At 37.7% G+C, this 19,714-nt stretch overlaps 1 protein-coding gene across 2 annotated transcripts; it reads left to right on the top strand.

The window, feature by feature from the left end:
- Positions 1-1,271: 1,271 nt before the first annotated feature.
- cdc37l1 (cell division cycle 37-like 1) lies at positions 1,272-19,714 on the top strand. 2 transcript variants are annotated; one of them, XM_082158745.1, is made up of 8 exons: positions 1,272-1,521; positions 4,643-4,912; positions 11,416-11,512; positions 11,602-11,717; positions 11,813-11,935; positions 13,892-14,050; positions 16,475-16,546; positions 18,265-19,714. In XM_082158745.1, the coding sequence occupies exons 1-8, from the start codon at positions 1,444-1,446 to the stop codon at positions 18,376-18,378; spliced, it is 1,029 nt and encodes a 342-aa protein (XP_082014871.1). In that variant the 5' UTR covers positions 1,272-1,443; the 3' UTR covers positions 18,379-19,714. The 2 variants fall into 2 exon arrangements, with proteins under 2 accessions (XP_082014871.1, XP_082014872.1); XM_082158746.1 differs by lacking the exon at positions 16,475-16,546.

Here is a 19,714-nt window from a genome sequence, read left to right as displayed (position 1 = left end):
ATGTTGGAGTAGATGTAATTAGGAGCATAAGGGAGTTGGGGCGCCATCTGTTGATGAGTAAAACTACCAGGTGTGGTAAAGCAGTCTTCAATATAACATATCAACACATTTCAAAAATATGTTTAAAGGCACACTATACAAGATTTGTACCATAATATAACACCTTCAAAATCATTTCGATGGTAAACGAACTCGTAGTAGGGTGAATCACGGGGGGGACGCCGCTGGCAAAACTAGCAATGCCGGTTTGAGAGGTGTCGTCTGACAAATCTTGCGAGAATCACGACTTGCTTTACGGCACAACGTCACATACATCAACAACATATGAAGCAGCCTCTATGGAAGACACTAGCACGCATTTCAGACGTGAAACATGGCAGAGTCGATGAAGAAAACGCAGTCGGAAGAGTGCAGAGACGGCTCTGCGTGAGTGGTATTTACGACAGTAATGTTAAATACAAGTAAGTACTCCACAGCGACTCTAGGGGGCGCTGTTTGAAAAAAAAGGAAACTGCATAGTGTGCCTTTAAAGAAACCAGTCTTTAGATGTACAGCTTGATTTCATTTATAAAAACAATAAATATAAATGTATCAAGTAACAGTTAAAGATTATAATTTGAAACACTAGGCTATTATTATTATTATTATTAGCTAATTTTGCAGCCTCTTGTAGAAGTGTAATACCTCATCTAGGAATAGAATTCATGTAAATTTCTGTAGGACATTGAATTTTGCCAAAACTCAAAAAGTCACAAAAAAAATAAATGTATTTGTTAGGGAACAGAATTTTTTAACCAATTATTAAAAAATAAGGTGTCGATAAGTGAAAAATGACCACCATGCCACCATGAAAGAATCGATTGGCATTTTACATTTAATAATTTAGCAGACGCTTTTATCCAAAGCGACTTACATTTCAGTACATTACATTACGATTTCAGCAGCCAAGACATGTGACCTGTACATATATAATTCACTGAATTAATCTGTGAACAATTGATAATTTTTTAAGGCACGGATTCAAACAATTCCAGTCACTGAAATAAATGAAAAATCCCACTCAGGATATTAATACTATTCTATGATAATGATATATATCATAACAGAAAAATAAATAATAATCTAACATTTATATCTGACATAAATAAAGCATAATAATAATAATACATCATATTAATAACAATAAAAAGTGTTAATAATATTATTTTCTGGACTTTATCATGTGATTAGAGTCTGGCGTCACGTGACGAGCGATCGCGTCAGCGCACGGAAGTTGTCATAACGAGCTAAAAAGAGGTACAGAGAGGACTGCTGATGTTATAGCCTGAAAATAACTCTCTCTGCTCGCTTACATCCCACCGAATTGCGTGTGCTTTTCGGATAATAAGCTTAATAAGCAGCAGAACACGTCCCGCGGCTCCAGGACAGAGTTTAAGCAGCGATATGGAGTGGTTTGGAGGCGGCGTGTTCCACACTGAACAGGACCCAAAGGAAAACATGCCCCGCACACACCCACACGAGGTACCCGAGAAAGTTCACCAGTGCTACACTTATTACCCGAGGCCTTTTCATTGTGCTTTAAATCAACACGAGGTTGCTGTATCTATGTGTTTACACTTGAAACCGTGCTGTAAAGTCGTCGTTAGTTTGCGCTAGCTGGATTACTAACGGTTAGAGGCTGCAGTAAAAGTTTCCGCAGGATGAGAAGAGAAAGGCTGGATCTCAATACGTGCCCGTGTTCCGGGGACAGTCCCGGGTTTGGTTGTTCTGTCCCCGGAAATGTCTTATACACCCGCAAATACATTGCAAAAAAGCCCGACCAACATACAGCAGTAATAACAAAAGAGATTTCAGTGATATTTTGACCACTGAAATAGAACATGTCCCCGGTTTCTATTCAATATTTCAGAAATCTGGTCACCTTAATCTTGACAGCATTTTTGGGCATCGCAATCACACATCTCCGATAGGTTTATTTGTACATTTAACTGTGAGGATCTTTGACATGAGATCATGAGCCTGTGTTTTCGGTCTCGTGTTGACAAGCTTGTTCTGACAGCTGAGGATAATGAGTGCTTTATTATTAGATCCATTACAATTCCTCTACTACTTTGATGGCTCACAGTTGTGTTGTTTATCTCTGTAGTAACTACACTGCAAGTGCATAACATAGAGATCACATAAAAAACAGCCTGGGCCTATTTTAAATCAAACTCTAATGAAAATATTTTTTTGGGAGATAAAAAGGCATATTCAATCCACTTTGAATGGATTTGAATGATGTGTTCTTTTTACAAATGCATTGGGGGAAAAACTATAACTGTACCACCAACCTCATGAAATATCTGAATTTAAAGGGGTCGTGATCACATTTTATTTGATCTTTCAACATGTGAGAGGTCATTGTGCAATACAAATATACCGTAAGTTTCGGATCTCAAAACTTCCTCATTAGTCCAAAAACAGCTTTTATTGAAACCAAGCTCAGAAAACAACTCGTTTCAGATTTTGTCACATTATTACATCATAGTGAGACGAAAGACCGCCTCTACAGAAGACCACGCCTACTTCTACATCATTGCCTCTTTAGCCCCACCCACTGATTCACACATATCATGTAGTGGTAAATACAAGACAAACACAGGATTGATTACTCCAGCAACAAAATGATCTTCTGAGGATTACACAGTCAAAGCACAGTCTTTGCATTGCCCTCCTTGTGATCCTAACATTAAGAAAGCACGGATGAACTTTATTTTTAACGAAGTTTTAGTCAGATCGTGTCAGTAAGACACTGTTCGTTTATTTGCTTCATTTTACTGCGGATTCGTTTTTAAACGAGACAAAAGCAGGCTTTTCGCGGAGACTGAAAATAAAAGATGATGCAGTGACGACTACACTGGATCCGACAGTAATAATGTCGCAACACACGAGTGTGAGTAACAATGTTTTTACCTTGTGTCAGTATTGCTTTGTCTGATACAGATCGTTTGGTACTGAATATTTATACTGTAGCGTCGCAGTCAACCTGAATACCTGTGATTTGCTGTTTTATTGGCTTATCGGATATGGAAGAACGCACGTAAAGGACGCTGCTTTTGTTATTGTTTTGATCGAAGCCAATCGCTGTAATCGTGAATAAAAGCTTCAGTGAGCGACATCAGCACGACATTACAACACATTTCATTTTATTTAAAACACGACACTGCAAAGGACAATGTATGTTTTTCACTTTATTGTAAAGGAGGAACTGAATAGCCTATACGAACAGCAAAGCATTGTGACAAACAATTGTACATTCATTCATAATTGGTTTACATGAAACACCGTAAGTTATCTTTTGTCAATTGTAACTCTTGTAAGTACTTTAACTTTATTTGCCACAACCAGGACTTATAAAGCATATGTAAAATGCATAAATGTTTCACATTGTTGGAAAGTGTTAAAACTATGCAACAAGATTTTTCAACATTGGATGTTTTTAAAAGACTATCACGCGTGTAATGGCGGGACTTTGAAAATTATTTTAATATGCAAAACTGTTTCTCAATCATAGCAGTTCACTTGCAAGTCTTGAATCATGCGACATGCCCATCGAAATGGAGAGTTTGAAAGAGAGTCAAAAACATGATAGAAAATAGCTTATTATTTCTAAATTAGGATGTTTTTTGATGTAAAAATCTTGATATCATTATCATTATAATACTTGATATCAAGTATTATTGGCTTGAAAAAGTCATGTAAATGTGTAAAATAATTATATTGTTTTTGGCTGAATATTGCTCTTTACGAGTACGTACTGTATGTAAAGTAAAACTTCCTTGCAAACTAATCTACTAACATCACTCTTTTTGTTGAGGAGCTTACTGAAGACATTTTTGTATACTAAATGTTTTTTTAAAATCTAATAATTCGAAAGATTGTTGCTTGCCATGTAAATATAAATATGACCCTGCAGTCTTTATAGAAAATTATATATTGTATATATAAGAAACCTCTTACATTTACCATGGCTGTGTTTATTTGATAAAATAAATACAGTAAAAAAAAATAATATTGTGAAATATTATTGTAAAATAGCTGGTTTTTTTCTATTATTATAAAATGTAATTCATTCCTGTGATCAGCATCATTACTCCAGTCTTCAGTGTCACATGATCTTTCAGAAATAATTCTGATAGGATGATTTGATGCTCAAGAAACATTTATGATTATTATTATTATAAATGTTAAAAATGCTGATTCATATTTTTATGGAAAACAAGATGCAGTTTTTTTTAAAGGATGTTTTTGACTAATAGAAAGTTCAAAAGAACAATATTTTTGAAATATAACTTTTTTGCAATAATATAAATGTTTACTGTTCCTTTTGATCAATTTAATGTGTGATTAAAATGATTAATTTATTTAAAATATTACTGACCCCAAACTTCTAAATGGTAGTGTATAGAGATAGATGTTAAACTTTTCTGGAAAATTCAAGGGAATTTTGTGTCCAAAAAGAATGGCAACCCTGATGGTTAAGAGTTCAGTGCTGCTAGCTTTGTGATGTCGCTGTCATTGAGGACTGGATCTGTTGCAAAAACAAAAACTCTGAATTTTCCATGCAGACTGTAATGATTATCTCTGTGTCCCGTCACAGCCCAGTGCGGAGAGCATGGTGTCTCTGTGCCAGAGTCAACAGCGCTGTTTGGAGGCCTCCATCGCGTCCCAGTGGCAGCTGGCAGAAGCACAGGACCAGCTCTGCGGTTTGGAGCTTCACAGCTCTGAGTCTGTGGAGCAGGAGCGCGCGCGAGCCCTGGCCTCCTCCGCTGAGCTCTCACAGACCGAACAGGAGTGGAGACATAAGGAGAGGATGCTGGGAAGAAGCCCCACTCTGTGTCCTGAGGCCAGCCGAGATGTGTTTAACAAGGTATCTTAAATCAACACTCTAGAAAAGTCATTCAGTGTTCATGTCATGCTTATTTCTGCATTATACGATACGCCACAGGGCTGCTGTTATCTCAGCACTTAACTCTGTAATCTAAAAATAAAACACACAGAAATTTTGTGTAATAAAGCATTATGCTGAATATCCTGGCCTTTCCTTTCTTTATAATGAAGGGGTCAAGCTTCTAATTGGCCAAAAAAAGTAGCCCATACAGAATGACTTGTGCACTATAGTCCAAGTCTTTTGACGGCATACTATAATGATTGTGACAACATGCATCGTTATTAATCTAATAATCTTCCACTCCAGTGAGCTGCTAAAGTTGCGTTTCACTAGTTGACTTTTTTTATATACGTTCATATACATTTACAGTGGGTACGGAAAGTATTCAGACCCCCTTAAATTTTTCACTCTTTGTTATATTGCAGCCATTTGCTAAAATCATTTAAGTTCCTTTTTCCCCCTCATTATTGTACACACAGCACCCCATATTGACCGAAAAACACAGAATTGTTGACATTTTTGCACATTTATTAAAAAAGAAAAACTGAAATATCACATGGTCCTAAGTATTCAGACCCTTTGCTCAGTATTTAGTAGAAGCACCCTTTTGATCTAATACAGCCATGAGTCTTTTTGGGAAAGATGCAACAAGTTTTTCACACCTGGATTTGGGTATCCTCTGCCATTCCTCCTTGCAGATTCTCTCCAGTTCTGTCAGGTTGGATGGTAAACGTTGGTGGACAGCCATTTTCAGGTCTCTCCAGAGATGCTCAATTGGGTTTAAGTCAGGGCTCTGGCTGGGCCATTCAAGAACAGTCACGGAGTTGTTGTGAAGCCACTCATTCGTTATTTTAGCTGTGTGCTTAGGATCATTGTCTTGTTGGAAGGTGAACCTTCGGCCCAGTCTGAGGTCCAGAGCACTCTGGAGAAGGTTTTCATCCAGGATATCCCTGTACTTGGCCGCATTCATCTTTCCCTCGATTGCAACCAGTCGTCCTGTCCCTGCAGCTGAAATACACCCCCACAGCATGATGCTGCCACCACCATGCTTCACTGTTGAGACTGTATTGGACAGGTGATGAGCAGTGCCTGGTTTTCTCCACACATACCGCTTAGAATTAAGGCCAAAAAGTTCTATCGTGGTCTCATCAGACCAGAGAATCTTATTTATCACCATCTTGGAGTCCTTCAGGTGTGCTTTCATGTGTCTTGCACTGAGGAGAGGCTTCCGTCGGGCCACTCTGCCATAAAGCCCCGACTGGTGGATGGCTGCAGTGATGGTTGACTTACTACAACTTTCTCCCATCTCCCGACTGCATCTCTGGAGCTCAGCCACAGTGATCTTTGGGTTCTTCTTTACCTCTCTCACCAAGGCTCTTCTCCCCCGATAGCTCAGTTTGGCCGAACGGCCAGCTCTAGGAAGGGTTCTGGTCGTCCCAAACGTCTTCCATTTAAGGATTATGGAGGCCACTGTGCTCTTAGGCTATGTTCACACTTAGCGTCTTTTTTGACAAGAAAAAGTTGACAACGGCGTTTTTTTAGCAAAAAAAACCGCTGGCAGCGTTCGGTTACAAATAGCAGCCGAGCGCGTCTTTTGTTGCTATAACAAGAGCTGGAACAGTAGCCTAGTTCTGTGTGATGCAAAAAAATGTCGAGAAAGAGAAAGTTGGCTCTTGCGTTGGCTTTTGAAGTTACCGGGGAGGAGAATGTCGGTTCACAAAGACGTTTGTGGGTGCACGACAGACAGTTGTTCTTGTTGTTATGGAAACGACAGGTCTCGCTACTCGCTTGTCATTGGTCAGCTGTCAAAAAGGCGCTTGACGTAGGGCGTTCTTTTCAGAAAAGTTGAACTTTTTTCAACTTAAAAAGACGCTCTGAGCTGCAGAAAAAGACGCCGGCGGTGGCGTCTAAAAAAGCGCTCAGGACTTTTTTGAAAAAACGGTTCACTCCATAGGGTTATAATGTAGAACAGACGCTGGCAGTTTGAAAAAAGACGCTAAGTGTGAACATAGCCTTAGGAACCTTAAGTGCAGCAGAATTTTTTTTTGTAACCTTGGCCAGATCTGTGCCTTGCCACAATTCTGTCTCTGAGCTCTTCAGGCAGTTCCTTTGACCTCATGATTCTCATTTGCTCTGACATGCACTGTGAGCTGTAAGGTCTTATATAGACAGGTGTGTGGCTTTCCTAATCAAGTCCAATCAGTATAATCAAACACAGCTGGACTCAAATGAAGGTGTAGAACCATCTCAATGATGATCAGAAGAAATGGACAGCACCTGAGTTAAATATGAGTGTCACTGCAAAGGGTCTGAATACTTAGGACCATGTGATATTTCAGTTTTTCTTTTTTAATAAATGTGCAAAAATGTCAACAATTCTGTGTTTTTCTGTCAATATGGGGTGCTGTGTGTACAATAATGAGGAAAAAAAATTTACTTAAATGATTTTAGCAAATGGCTGCAATATAACAAAGAGTAAAAAATTGAAGGGGGTCTGAATACTTTCCGTACCCACTGTATATACTTCCCTAGTTTAAAAATGCTGTTGTACCAGCAGTTATGGACTTCTTTATACTCCGTTTATGGATATACCACCACAAATCCACTTTTATGATGAAAAATATCTAGTAAAATTAATCCTTTTTCATTCTGCAATGGTTCATCAATGTGTAGCAGCAGTGAAATGTGGACTTTTCAAACCCCTTTTTTTCTTTGGATTATTAGACTGAACATTTTTACTGGCCCCACCACAAACAAAGGAATATATAAATTAATGAATATAGGTATCAGTTTTATTGTGTTTGACTCATGCAACCTTGATAAATAAGGTTATGACATCAAATTTCAGATGAAATTTCACAATTCTTGATTACAATTTTGATACCACAGCAAAAACTTCTAGCCTAACTAATATAAATTTCAAATATTATTAAAGTAAACAGTCAGTAATAAAATAAGAACAAGTTATGAAATTATGAGCAATGAAATTATGAGCAATAGTACAAATAAATACACCAGAACCAACATAAAAAGTGAAATAAACAGTGCTTTTCAGGATTTTTAGGTCTAACAATAGTTTTCAGGTACAGAATTTGAATAAAGTAATCAAATGTAAAATAGCACAGCATAAGTCAAGTCACCTTTACTTATATAGTGCTTTTATACAACACAGATTGTTTCAAAGCAGCTTCACAGTGATAACAGGAAAATTATTCAATAATGCAAACAGTCCTTTTCAGCTCTAAAAGACAATAGTCTCATTGTTCAACTGTAGATATTTCAGTGTTGATTCAGTTCCATTGTAAATATCATCAATTATTAAATTAGTTCATTTCATCTATAAAGCAGCTCTGTAGAAATGTCATCATCCGGCTCAGTTCAGATCTCATACAACCGCGTCAGTACAGTCAGATCAGTAATATTGCTGAATATTAAGTGTCCTCAACTAAGCAAGCCAGAGATGACAGTGGGAAGGAACCCAAACTCCATCAGGTGACGGGGTGGAGAAAAAAAACGTGGAAGAAACCGGGCTCAGTCTGGGGCCAGTTCTCCTCTGGCCGACGAAAGAACAGTGTATGATTATGATTCAGGCTGCGTCACGAGTCAGAATCAGATTTTGGATCAGTAGCATTCAAATATTCATCCAGTTCCTTTTACTTGAAGATCAGATTCATCACGCCAGTATGGAGACGAGGCTGGTCATCGATCTGTGCAGAGGACTTGTCTGGTTTCTTGTGGTCTTTGCTGAGGATCTGTGTCGACAGATGTTGTGTCGACGAGGGGACTGACTAGTTGACAGGATCTCTGCTGACATTCAGGGATGCGTTGAGGTCGTGTCTAGGTGCAGGTCCACCATCTGATCTGGATATGGGCCGGATACGGCTGACTACGGTAACCTCGGGATGAACAGAGAGACTTAATATTTGCATAGACGCCATCTTACTTACGATGTATCAAGTACATCAGGTGTTATAGGAAGTGTTCCCGGGTCCGGTTGACAATTTATGCAGCCTAACCATCCTTTAATGGATGTGAATTATAGAAATGTGATAATGTGTTATGTGTATTCCAGATTTAAACTGAGAGTGTGTCTGCTACCAAAACAAGGCTAGGAAGACTATTTAAATGTATACTATGTTTAATAAGGAGCGAGTGCAGTGTTGACAGAACTGGGCTAATATGTTCATACTTCCTGGTTCTAGTGAGAACTCGAGCTGCTGCGTTTTGGACCAGTTGTAGTTTGTTTATTAAGTGTGCAGGGCAACCACCCATGAGAGCATTACAATAATCTAGCCTCGAGGTCATGAACACATTAACATTAACTGTTCCGCATTTATCATTGAGAGCATATGTTGTTATTTATATATATTTAAAGTATATCATAGTCTTTATTGAGGCATAGTCTTCACTGTATAAATTAAATATAGATCATTCCTTAAGCTTACAGAAATTATTCAGTCAAGGGCAGTGAGTCCTTTTGTTTGACTGTTATGGTGCCTTCACGTGCTATGGTAATTATGGTAAATACCAAAAGCCGACGTGGAAAATGCACATGAACACCCCCTCATGTGGTATTTTCCACTGGGCAACTCGTAGAATATTTTGATGCACGAGTTGCCGAGATGAGATAACCTTTGACCTTTTCAAAATGGCGGAGAGCAACGCAAGAGTCGTGAATAAGCATTGCACACAACTAAACGTTTTTTGCAACTGTTAGCGGATAGTTTTTGTAGCCTATACAATGTTGTGTCATTAACAATTGTAATATAATGCGTTAACACTCAGTGTCAGTTTTAAAAATACCGTTATGGTTTGGTGTTACCTACCCAGAGCAGATGCTAGCTAGCAGTCAATAGGAGCCTCCTAGTAATGAGCGGTCAGGCAATTTACTCACGTGAATGTATTTTGTCTGTAGTGTACGCCAGCGACACCATGATTTACTGACTTAAGCAATCTAAAATTGTTTTAGCCAAATAACAGGTCTGGATCTGTGAGTCCAATTTTTTTTTACCTACATTACGACAACAAAAGCACTTGAACACAACACACTGGTAAATACCAGTTCACGAGTGGAAAATATCATCTTTTCCATAGCACGTGAAGGCACCATTAGATTAGGCTGCTGTCACTTTAAGACAAATCTAGTGTTACACATCCGTTTTATTTCTCAACTGTTTACGTTCACACATTTATACAGTTACGTTCAGACGTAACCAACTGTGTGTATGAGGATACTCTACAAGACAGGCATTTTGACAATTTTGTGTGAATTTGTTCAAGTGCAAGAAGGCATGAGAGAGAACTCAAATCAGTATTCGCGCGTAGTCCGATAAGTGGCTTTCTGGGCGCTGGAGGTGCTCTGCGAGAACTGAATTCAGTTCAATTTCACGTCTTCAAGCGCCTGAATATTTAATTTGGCAGTCCTATTTGATGAGCCCAGACTATTTGGTCTTTTAACTTTTGCTGTATTTCATTTGGTATAGTTTGTCAGTTACATTTACATTGTCAAGCAACTTACATTGCATTCCAAGGTACACATTTACATTCTTATCAGTTCTTGCTTTCCCTGGGAATCGAACCCATGACCTTGGCGTTGCAAGCGCCAACGCTCCACTGTTTGAGCTACAGGAATCAAACAGCTGTTCCCAGTTACATCTGTTTTCTGTTTGTAGTGTCTTTGTGCATGCATATTCATGTTTACCAGCAAAATTCTGTCCTAAATGTGCGTTTGCGATATGGGAAAGTGTCAGTTAATACCTGGGTCAAAATTGACCCGGAACACAATAGGTGTTACAATGTACAATTTATTTTTTAAATGGTTATATCTCTTAAATACCTTTTTAAAAAATCTGAAATAAATTGTGTGTATTTTGATAGTATTCTTAGCTCGTTTGCTTCACATACTAAAACCTGGAATTTTGGAGAAATAAATAAATAAATATATATATATATATATATATATATTATTTTTATTTTTTATTTTTTTTATTTTTTTTACACTTTACAATGTTTCATTTGTTAACATAAATTAACTACATTAGTTAACTAACAATGAACAATATTTCAACAGCATTTACTAATCTTAGTTTATGTGAATCTCAACATTTACTAAAACATTTATATTATATCTGTTAACACTAGTTAATGTACTGTGACATGTGACCTAACATTAAATGTATTATTAATTAACCTTAACAAAGGTTAATAAACGCTGTAAAAATATATTGCTCATTGTTTTTTCATGTTAATTAATACATTTAACTAATGTTAACAAATAAAACCTTATTGTAAAGCTTTACCAAAATTTGTATGTACCTCAAAAACTGACACGAATGCAATAGGAGGAATATAATTAATTATCCATTTGATACAAAAATGGATGTTATTGCCCATTTGTTTTGTGTGCTTGCAATAAATCTGAATTGAACACATTAAGTGTTAGTGTGTAGATTGCTGATGCCCCTTCTCTTGTTTTTTCCTAGAGTATCATAAACATGTCACAGTCTTGGCCTAATGGATCTGATCATGATAAGAACTTGGGCTTCAACCAGCGCAATGAAGAACTCTTGAAACATTTTGGTAAGTTATGGGGTTTGTGTTTGATTTGAATGCTTATTAACGGAGACTGTTGATCTTAATGGAGTTTGTCGCTTCTTCTGATTGGACAGGTATGTTGAGGAGGTGGGATGATAGTCAGCGCTTTCTAGCAGAGTACCACCATCTCATCTGTGAAGAAACGGCCAATTACCTGATCCTGTGGTGCTTCCGTCTGCAGGCAGAGCAAGTGAGTCCTCTTTCATTTTCAAAATAATATTCTACCTGTACTGTGTTTGTAGTATGTAATCTGTGCACTGATCACATGACCTGCCTCTTCTGCAGAAAGAGGCCTTAATGGAGCAGGTGGCTCATCAGGCCGTCGTCATGCAGTTTATTCTGGAAATGGCCCGCAACACACAGCAAGACCCACGAGGCTGCTTCCGTCAGTTCTTTCAGAAAGCCAAAGTGAGACTCGCATCTGCACTGCAGCGCTGCAGACATCACCTTCATCCGGTCTTACAAGACATTACACATCTCTTACTGTACACAAGTTATTCAACCAGAGAGCTGCAATAATAAAGTCCTCAAGGATGTGGAATGGGGAATAATTAAGATTTCTTAATGTCTCTTATGCTCTCCAAGTCTCTTATACTCTCCAAGGCTGCATTTATTTGATAAAAAAAAAAGAAAAGAATATTGTTAAATATTACTGTAATTTATAATAACTGTCTTCTATTGAAATTATTTTAAATGTAATTTATTCCTGTGATCAAAGCTGAATTTTCAGCATCATTACTCCAGTCTTCAGTGTCACATGATCCTTCAGAAATCATTCTAAATATGATAATTTGGAGTAATGATGCTGAAAATTCAGCCTTAATCAAAGGAATAAATTACATTTAAAATAATTTCAATAGAAGACAGTTATTGTAAATTACAATAATATTTAACAATATAACTTTTTTTTTTTTACTGTTTTTCTAATCAAATAAATGCAGCCTTGGAGAGCAGAAGAGACTTCTTCCAACAACATTAAAAAATCTTAATTATTCAAAAAATTTGTCTCTTATGCTCTCCAAGTCTCTTATACTCTCCAAGGCTGCATTTATTTGATAAAAAAAAAAGAAAAGAATATTGTTAAATATTACTGTAATTTATAATAACTGTCTTCTATTGAAATTATTTTAAATGTAATTTATTCCTGTGATCAAAGCTGAATTTTCAGCATCATTACTCCAGTCTTCAGTGTCACATGATCCTTCAGAAATCATTCTAAATATGATAATTTGGAGTAATGATGCTGAAAATTCAGCCTTAATCAAAGGAATAAATTACATTTAAAATAATTTCAATAGAAGACAGTTATTGTAAATTACAATAATATTTAACAATATAACTTTTTTTTTTTTACTGTTTTTCTAATCAAATAAATGCAGCCTTGGAGAGCAGAAGAGACTTCTTCCAACAACATTAAAAAATCTTAATTATTCAAAAAATTTGTAGTTAATGAGTTAGTGTGAGGCCCCGTCTACACCTGGTAACCTGGTATTAAGATGTGTTTTGCTTGATCGGATCACAAGTAGACGAGGGAGACACATTCCTGTTTACACCTGGTGTTTTAATCTCTCTTAGTCTCTTTTGTCTACTTTCGACCACTTCTGTCCTGATTTCTTCTAGGGGAGGGTCTATGTGTGGGTTAATGTGTGGGCTTTTTCAGATCTTTTGATCTAATGGACGAAATAAGCTCGCACAATTGAATGCGACCGGAGATGACAGGAAAACACAGAGAGCATCAGATTTCATTTCTGCTCTGACAGACACAAGACCGGCTGAACTGAGTGTGTGTTAGAAATAAGGAATGGTGAGAGAACATTGTGCTTGGTTTGTTTTTTATCTTTAAACCAAACTTGAGTCTCCAGTCGATAAAGTTTAAATCCCGTCTGGCTTTTAATGCGCGCTTCCAATAATGTTTATGCATTAGGTCAGCAGGCGGAGAGAAGGCGTCTTTTGTGTCTATCCGACCACATGAGCGTCTACACTACAAAAGCAATCCGGTCGAATGCGTCCTCAACTACCTCTGGAAGTGGTCAAAACTGGACAAGCTCAAAACGTTTTACACCCCGTTTACACCTGTATTTAGCGTCGTCCACTTCAACCAAATCAACCACCGATCAACCATAACTTATCTTAATACCAGGTGTAAACAGGGCTATGCAATAATGTCAGTGACCACTAGAGAGAGACATGACATACAGTAACTGACAGCCCGAGGCCAGGAAACAGCAATAGAGGACAGATGAAGTTCATATCCACACATTCATCCATGTCATGTGATTGAACTCACATCATTTTTTCACTAAAAGTGAAAACTTTGAATGCACTTTGAATCAATTTTAATCTTGCTGCTTCTTTTTTTTTAAGGCAGGGCAGGAGGGATACTTGGATGTCTTCCACACAGAACTCAAAGCCTTCAAGCAGAGAGTGAAAGAGTGTACCATGAAATCAAACGATGCAGTGCACCAAAATACACCGCCAGGCTGTCGCCTCGACCCTAAGGAGGTTTTGGAGTCTTTGCCACCGGTAGGAATTATCATACGCGTAATTTGCAGGTGGGACATTGTCCCCACCACTTTTTGAAACATCTCGGGGCACAGATGTACCGTATACAAATGAGACATCTCCAGTTGACTAGCAGAGTATTCATTTCGTACGTTTATGCTAAATAAGAGGCAGTCTGGCGCTGGATTGTGTTGATTTTGAAATCATGGCGAGTCTTCGTTGCCGCTGTTATCAGTTCTCTCTTGGCGCTCGTGCAACCTCACAGACAAGCGCTTCAATCTTTCGCTTAACGCTGTTGCGGAGACTCTGTTCGTTCTGTGAAATCGCAAAACAAAATGACTCAAACATGTCACTGCTCTTGATATACAATCACTGATGCACAGGGATGTAGTGGAGGCTAAACGCACGTAAACGCCGTTTACGCACCTCCCAAAATTTGGAAATAGCGTTTGCCCACCTCCAAAGTGCGTTTATCCACCTCAAATTGCGTTTATCCACCTCTAAATTTCACGTTATTTGAGCGGACTTTGCTTTTCCAGTGCGTGATCGCCGATCGGTACATGATTCGAGCATTTGGGCCGTTAATGACAGAGCAGAACGTTGAGCAGAGAGCGCAGCGCGCCGACACACACACACACACACACACACACACACACACACACACACGGAACAAAGAGAACGGCACACACGGAGCAGAAAACACACGCTCGTTACTATACAAGCTGCGCGAGAATTAAACTTGATCGCAGCCGCAACAGAAAATCATTAAAACTAGGCAAAAAAGTTTTTTTTTTTTTAAACAATTCATTACATGCAGCTGGTTTAATGTAATGAGCATGTCAAAACCCAACTGTACAAGACATTCAGAGGGAATCAAGCCTGCACCAGGTTAAAGACTTTTCCCTCTACAGGGAAACACTGATCCACATTTTTCTGATAGACCAAACAACTAATCAATTAATCGAGGAAATATTCAACAGATTAATCGACTATGAAAATAACCCCAAATCCCTATCATTATGTTCAAGTGCATTGCATTGAAAGCCCTGGATATAAGCCTCCCTCTCTATCTCTCTTAAATATTTTTGTTCTCTCTGTTTTGTCATTTAGTAAACTTGATAGATTTCAACCATATTATTCCTTCTTGAGTCTCTTTAACAAGAACTTCGATTAATGTATGAATTGAATAGTGATTTTGTGACCTATGATGAGGGAACAACCAGTGATACCCTTGGTAGTACCATCAAATGATAGCCTATAGCGATGTCATCAGGATACACATACACCGGTAGGCAGTGGCCCACCTTACCGGGTGATCAAGTTGTGGTCCACCAGAATTTATAGTTTACCCACCTCTTTTTTTACCACTACACCACTGCTGATGCACATCTTCAAGAAAATGAATAAACTATATGAGGGCGGATTAGAACACAAACCTCTGACACGCTTGACTAAAGTAGGACGCCAGACCGTTACAGCACACACACGTCTATTGCGGATCTGTGTATTTATTCACTGAAGTGAAGAATCTCGGGAATTGCAATATATTGAATTATAGTAGATGTAAGGATGAAACATTACATCACATTAAACATGACTTCTATTTCGATAAATTAAATTCAGTGTTCTTTTGAACTTGATTTCTAGACATCGTAATGTTATTTTTACTGCAATTATTATTGTAGGCTTCATATCTGATATAGCGCTGTATTAGCCACTGCCACCCACTTTTTAAAACAAAGTTACGCCACTGGGAATGACTGAATCTCTCAGTTCTATGTGCTGTAATATAATGATGTGTTTTGGCCTCACTGACAGCATGAAGCACGGGGAATCAGAACATGTTTCATGGTTGATATACAGTTATGTAGAGAACCATTTTGAACCTGTGAGATTTCACTGTGGGCGCGAATGCATTGAAAATAGACTGATGACAAAATGTATCGTCACACTTAATTCGCAGCTTAATCTTGACAACATATACTGACGTGAACATGTTTTCAATGTTGATCAAAAATACAGTAAAGACACTAATATGGTGAAATATTATTACAATTTTAAAGAACCATTTTCTATTGTAATATATGTTCAAATGTATTTTATTCCTGTGAATCAAAGCTGAATTTTCAGCATCATTACGCCAGTCTTCAGTGTCACATGATCCTTCACAAATCATTCTATGATGATTTGATGCTCAAGAAACATTTCTGATTATCATCAATGTTGAAAACAGCTGTGCTGCTTCATATTTTTGTGGAAATACATTTACATTTCAGGCTTATAGAAGGTTAAAAAAGCTCTTTTTTTGTAACAATGTAAGTCTTTACTGTCACTTTTGATCAATTGAATGCGTCCTTGCAGAACTAAATTAATTTCTTTCCCAACTTTGAAATGGTAGTGTCGCTAGTAGCAAACTATAAAACGAGTCAAATGTTGAATTTGCAGGAGCTGAAAACATGCATCCAGATGCAAGATATGCAGATTCTTCAGAGTGTGCTGAGCAACATGAACCCACAGGTAACGCCGCAGCATAAAGGCCCGTTCACACCAAGGACGATAAAGAAACACCACAACTATAACGATAAAACGGCACAGAGGAACGATATTGTTGGAATCACTTTCAAATGCTGAAGAACAATAAAAACATTGACAGCCAATCAGAATCCATCCTGCTTTAAAGAGCTCCAGCATTTAAAGTGGCAGACGACCAAACTGGAGCCTGTGCTTCATTATCAGAACGAGATCATGTGTTGGCGAGGAAGCGGATATAGTTATAGATATCGTTTTTGGTGTGAACAGCACTTTATGCTGTAAAACATCACAACGTGTCAAACATGCACTTCAAAATTCAATGATTGCAGTTCCCTGATTTACTTTTGGAGAAGAGATTTGCGGCTCTAGTAGTGGTATTGATTCTTGGTTCTTAACCCCACAAATGTTATGGTACAGCTTTAGAAAGCATGCCGCATTGTCCGGAGCGTAACCCAAACATTTTTGGCGTGAGTCAGGGTCGGTTCCACACATCGTTCAGGTTCTTGAACACTTCCTCCACTTTCAGCGCACTTGCTCTGAACATCACACACACATGCTGCTAAGTCAAAGAGAGTCAAAGGACAGGGGAAGTGTTGCATAACTGCTTTAATCTGCAGTGTTTCCTTCATCAGAGGAACACAGGCTGACCTATAATCCCTCTTCCTGCATCAACATGGATGATTAAAACGCTGCAGTTGAAGGAAGAGATCACACAGATATTAAAATGGTCATTTATTCACCCTCATTTCATTCCAAAACCACTTTCTTCTATTGAGCACAAAGCACTTCTTTTTATTTAAGATTTCTTTTTCAAATAAATGCTGTTCTTTTAAACTTTCTATTTAAATGTTTCATGGTTTCCACAAAAACATTGATGATAATAATAATAATAAATGTATCTTGAGCAGCAAATCCGCATATTAGAACGATTTCTGAAGGATCATGTGACACTGAAGACTGTCCCTCTTTTTCTTATCTGAAAATAAAAGTTTATGCCATTTAAAAGTGGTATATTTTGTTTGAAAACATTTCAGAGTAACATTGATGTTGTTTTGTTAGAAAAAGAATAGAGCAGTCGTGAGTTAGAAGTTATTAAATTCAATGTTCATACTGGTAATTCTCATATTATATGTTCTTATAAATTTCTTATCATGATATCAAGAATTATTGATATTTATTGAAATACATAAATATTGATATAATGTTTTCACTGGTTTTTGCTGTAGTTCTTGTAAAATGTCAAAGAATTTCTCAATGTTTTATGAATAAAAAGGGGTTAAATATAGCAATAGCATGGTAAAAACATGGTAACATTAAAAAAATGTGCACATTCACTCATTAAAGTGAATTTACTGATCAAATACAACATCCTTTAAGTTTAAAAATATGAAGTTATGACTTTTATAAGCTTACGTTCCACCAGGTCCATTTGCAGCAGTTTTTTTTTAATGCATTATAAGGGTTACAGGGATAGTTCACCAAAAAATTTAAATTCTGTCATCATTCAAGTTGCTCCAAACCATATGAATTTATTTCTTCTCCAAATACCATGAAAGTCAGCGGGGCCCATCAACTGTCTGGTTACCCATACCCATAATATTTTTGGGTGAACTATCTCTTTAGGCGTACAGCTTAAGTGATCTCTGTGCTGCAAGTTACAGTCTTTGGCCGTTCATTAGTATCCTCTTTCTCAATCATCACAGGTGGCAGAATATCACGTGAAGCGCTGCTTGGAGGCTGGAGTTTGGACGAATATACCACGAGCCTCCAAAGAGGAGAGTTCAGAAACGGACGAGTGGAGAATGATGGAGACCTAGCAGTGAAGACAAACCTTCAGTAGGAAAACGGCTTTGGGTCGGAGGACAGGAAGAACAAGGGCTGCTGTGCTCACAGACTTTTCTTTAGTATCCGTGCCTGAATGTGTGCTGCACTTTATATTTGTTTAATAGAGAAAGTATTTTAAAAAATACACAGGAAACTGCATTTTGAGGCACTTATATTTTTGTGCAGATTTTGTTACATTTCTGTTGCTAACTTTTCGTCAATCCGTTTTAGCAGTTTGAAAAAAAAAAAGTTTAGGAAAGTGGTACAAGCAGGAGTGCAAAGGAAAAACTCAACTATTTCTGCATAGTTTGAACCTTTTTTTTTTTTGTCGTAAATTGGTTTTAAGTCAACAAGATCAGTGATATTGGAGAAGCCTTTTGCGGTTTTCTTTGTGTTTGAACTTTTTGTTTCATATCCCCACCTTTGGATTGTAATCTATAAAGTCCACTGCACATTGAACTCTAGCTGCTATCTGGGAAGTGTTTCATGTGTCGTGTGTGCATGAACGCAGCAGATAACACTGGGCTTCCTGCAGATAGAGAAACGACACTGAGGCGGGGCAGGACCACCCACTTTACCATCATGCTGGGAGCGAGACCTTTGCAGGTCCAACTGTACGGCATGAAAACCAGCAATGCAATGTTGTTACCTACAGTTATAATGAAAGAGATTCACATTCACTGTGTAAAATGTAAACCGGAGGCTCATCGCACTTGGTCGTTGAGTTTGATTTGGTGTTAAAAGCAAAAAAAATGGCAAACGTCAAAGATGTTTCATCTGAGGTTTTAAAATATGTCATTATTTTCTCACCCTCACTAACCTGTATGACTTATTTTCTTCTGTGGAACATAAATGAAGATATTTAAAAAATATATATATTTATTTATACAATGAAGGTCAATGGGGTCCAAACAATGTTTTTTTTGGACCCCATTGACTTTCATTATATAGTCAAATCCAAAAAAAAACATTCTTCTAAATATGCATTTTGCGTTAAGTCATACGTAAGTCATACATGTTTGAAACAACATGAGGGTTGTGTAAAACGATGACATAATGTACTTTTTGGGGTGAATTGTCCTTCAGAATAAGATTTTGAGAGCTTTCCCTTACCACGATTTTAGAAAACTGACTTCTATTCATTGGTATAGTTGCATTGAAACCCTGCCGAAGCTGTTTGCGCATCACATCCAGCCAGTTTGCGTTGCTTGTACTGCACACAGCATTTACAGCAAACCTAGGATTTGTGTTATAATAAATGTGGTGATATTGTGCAAGTCTTTTACGATCAGATCAAACCAACTGAATTAAATCTTTAGACCCACAGTA

The sequence above is a fragment of the Leuciscus leuciscus genome (assembly GCF_965113295.1).
Source record: "Leuciscus leuciscus genome assembly, chromosome: 24".
NCBI lineage: Eukaryota > Metazoa > Chordata > Actinopteri > Cypriniformes > Leuciscidae > Leuciscus > Leuciscus leuciscus.
Note: the sequence above shows the minus strand (reverse complement) of the source record. Positions and strands in the feature narration are given on the sequence as shown.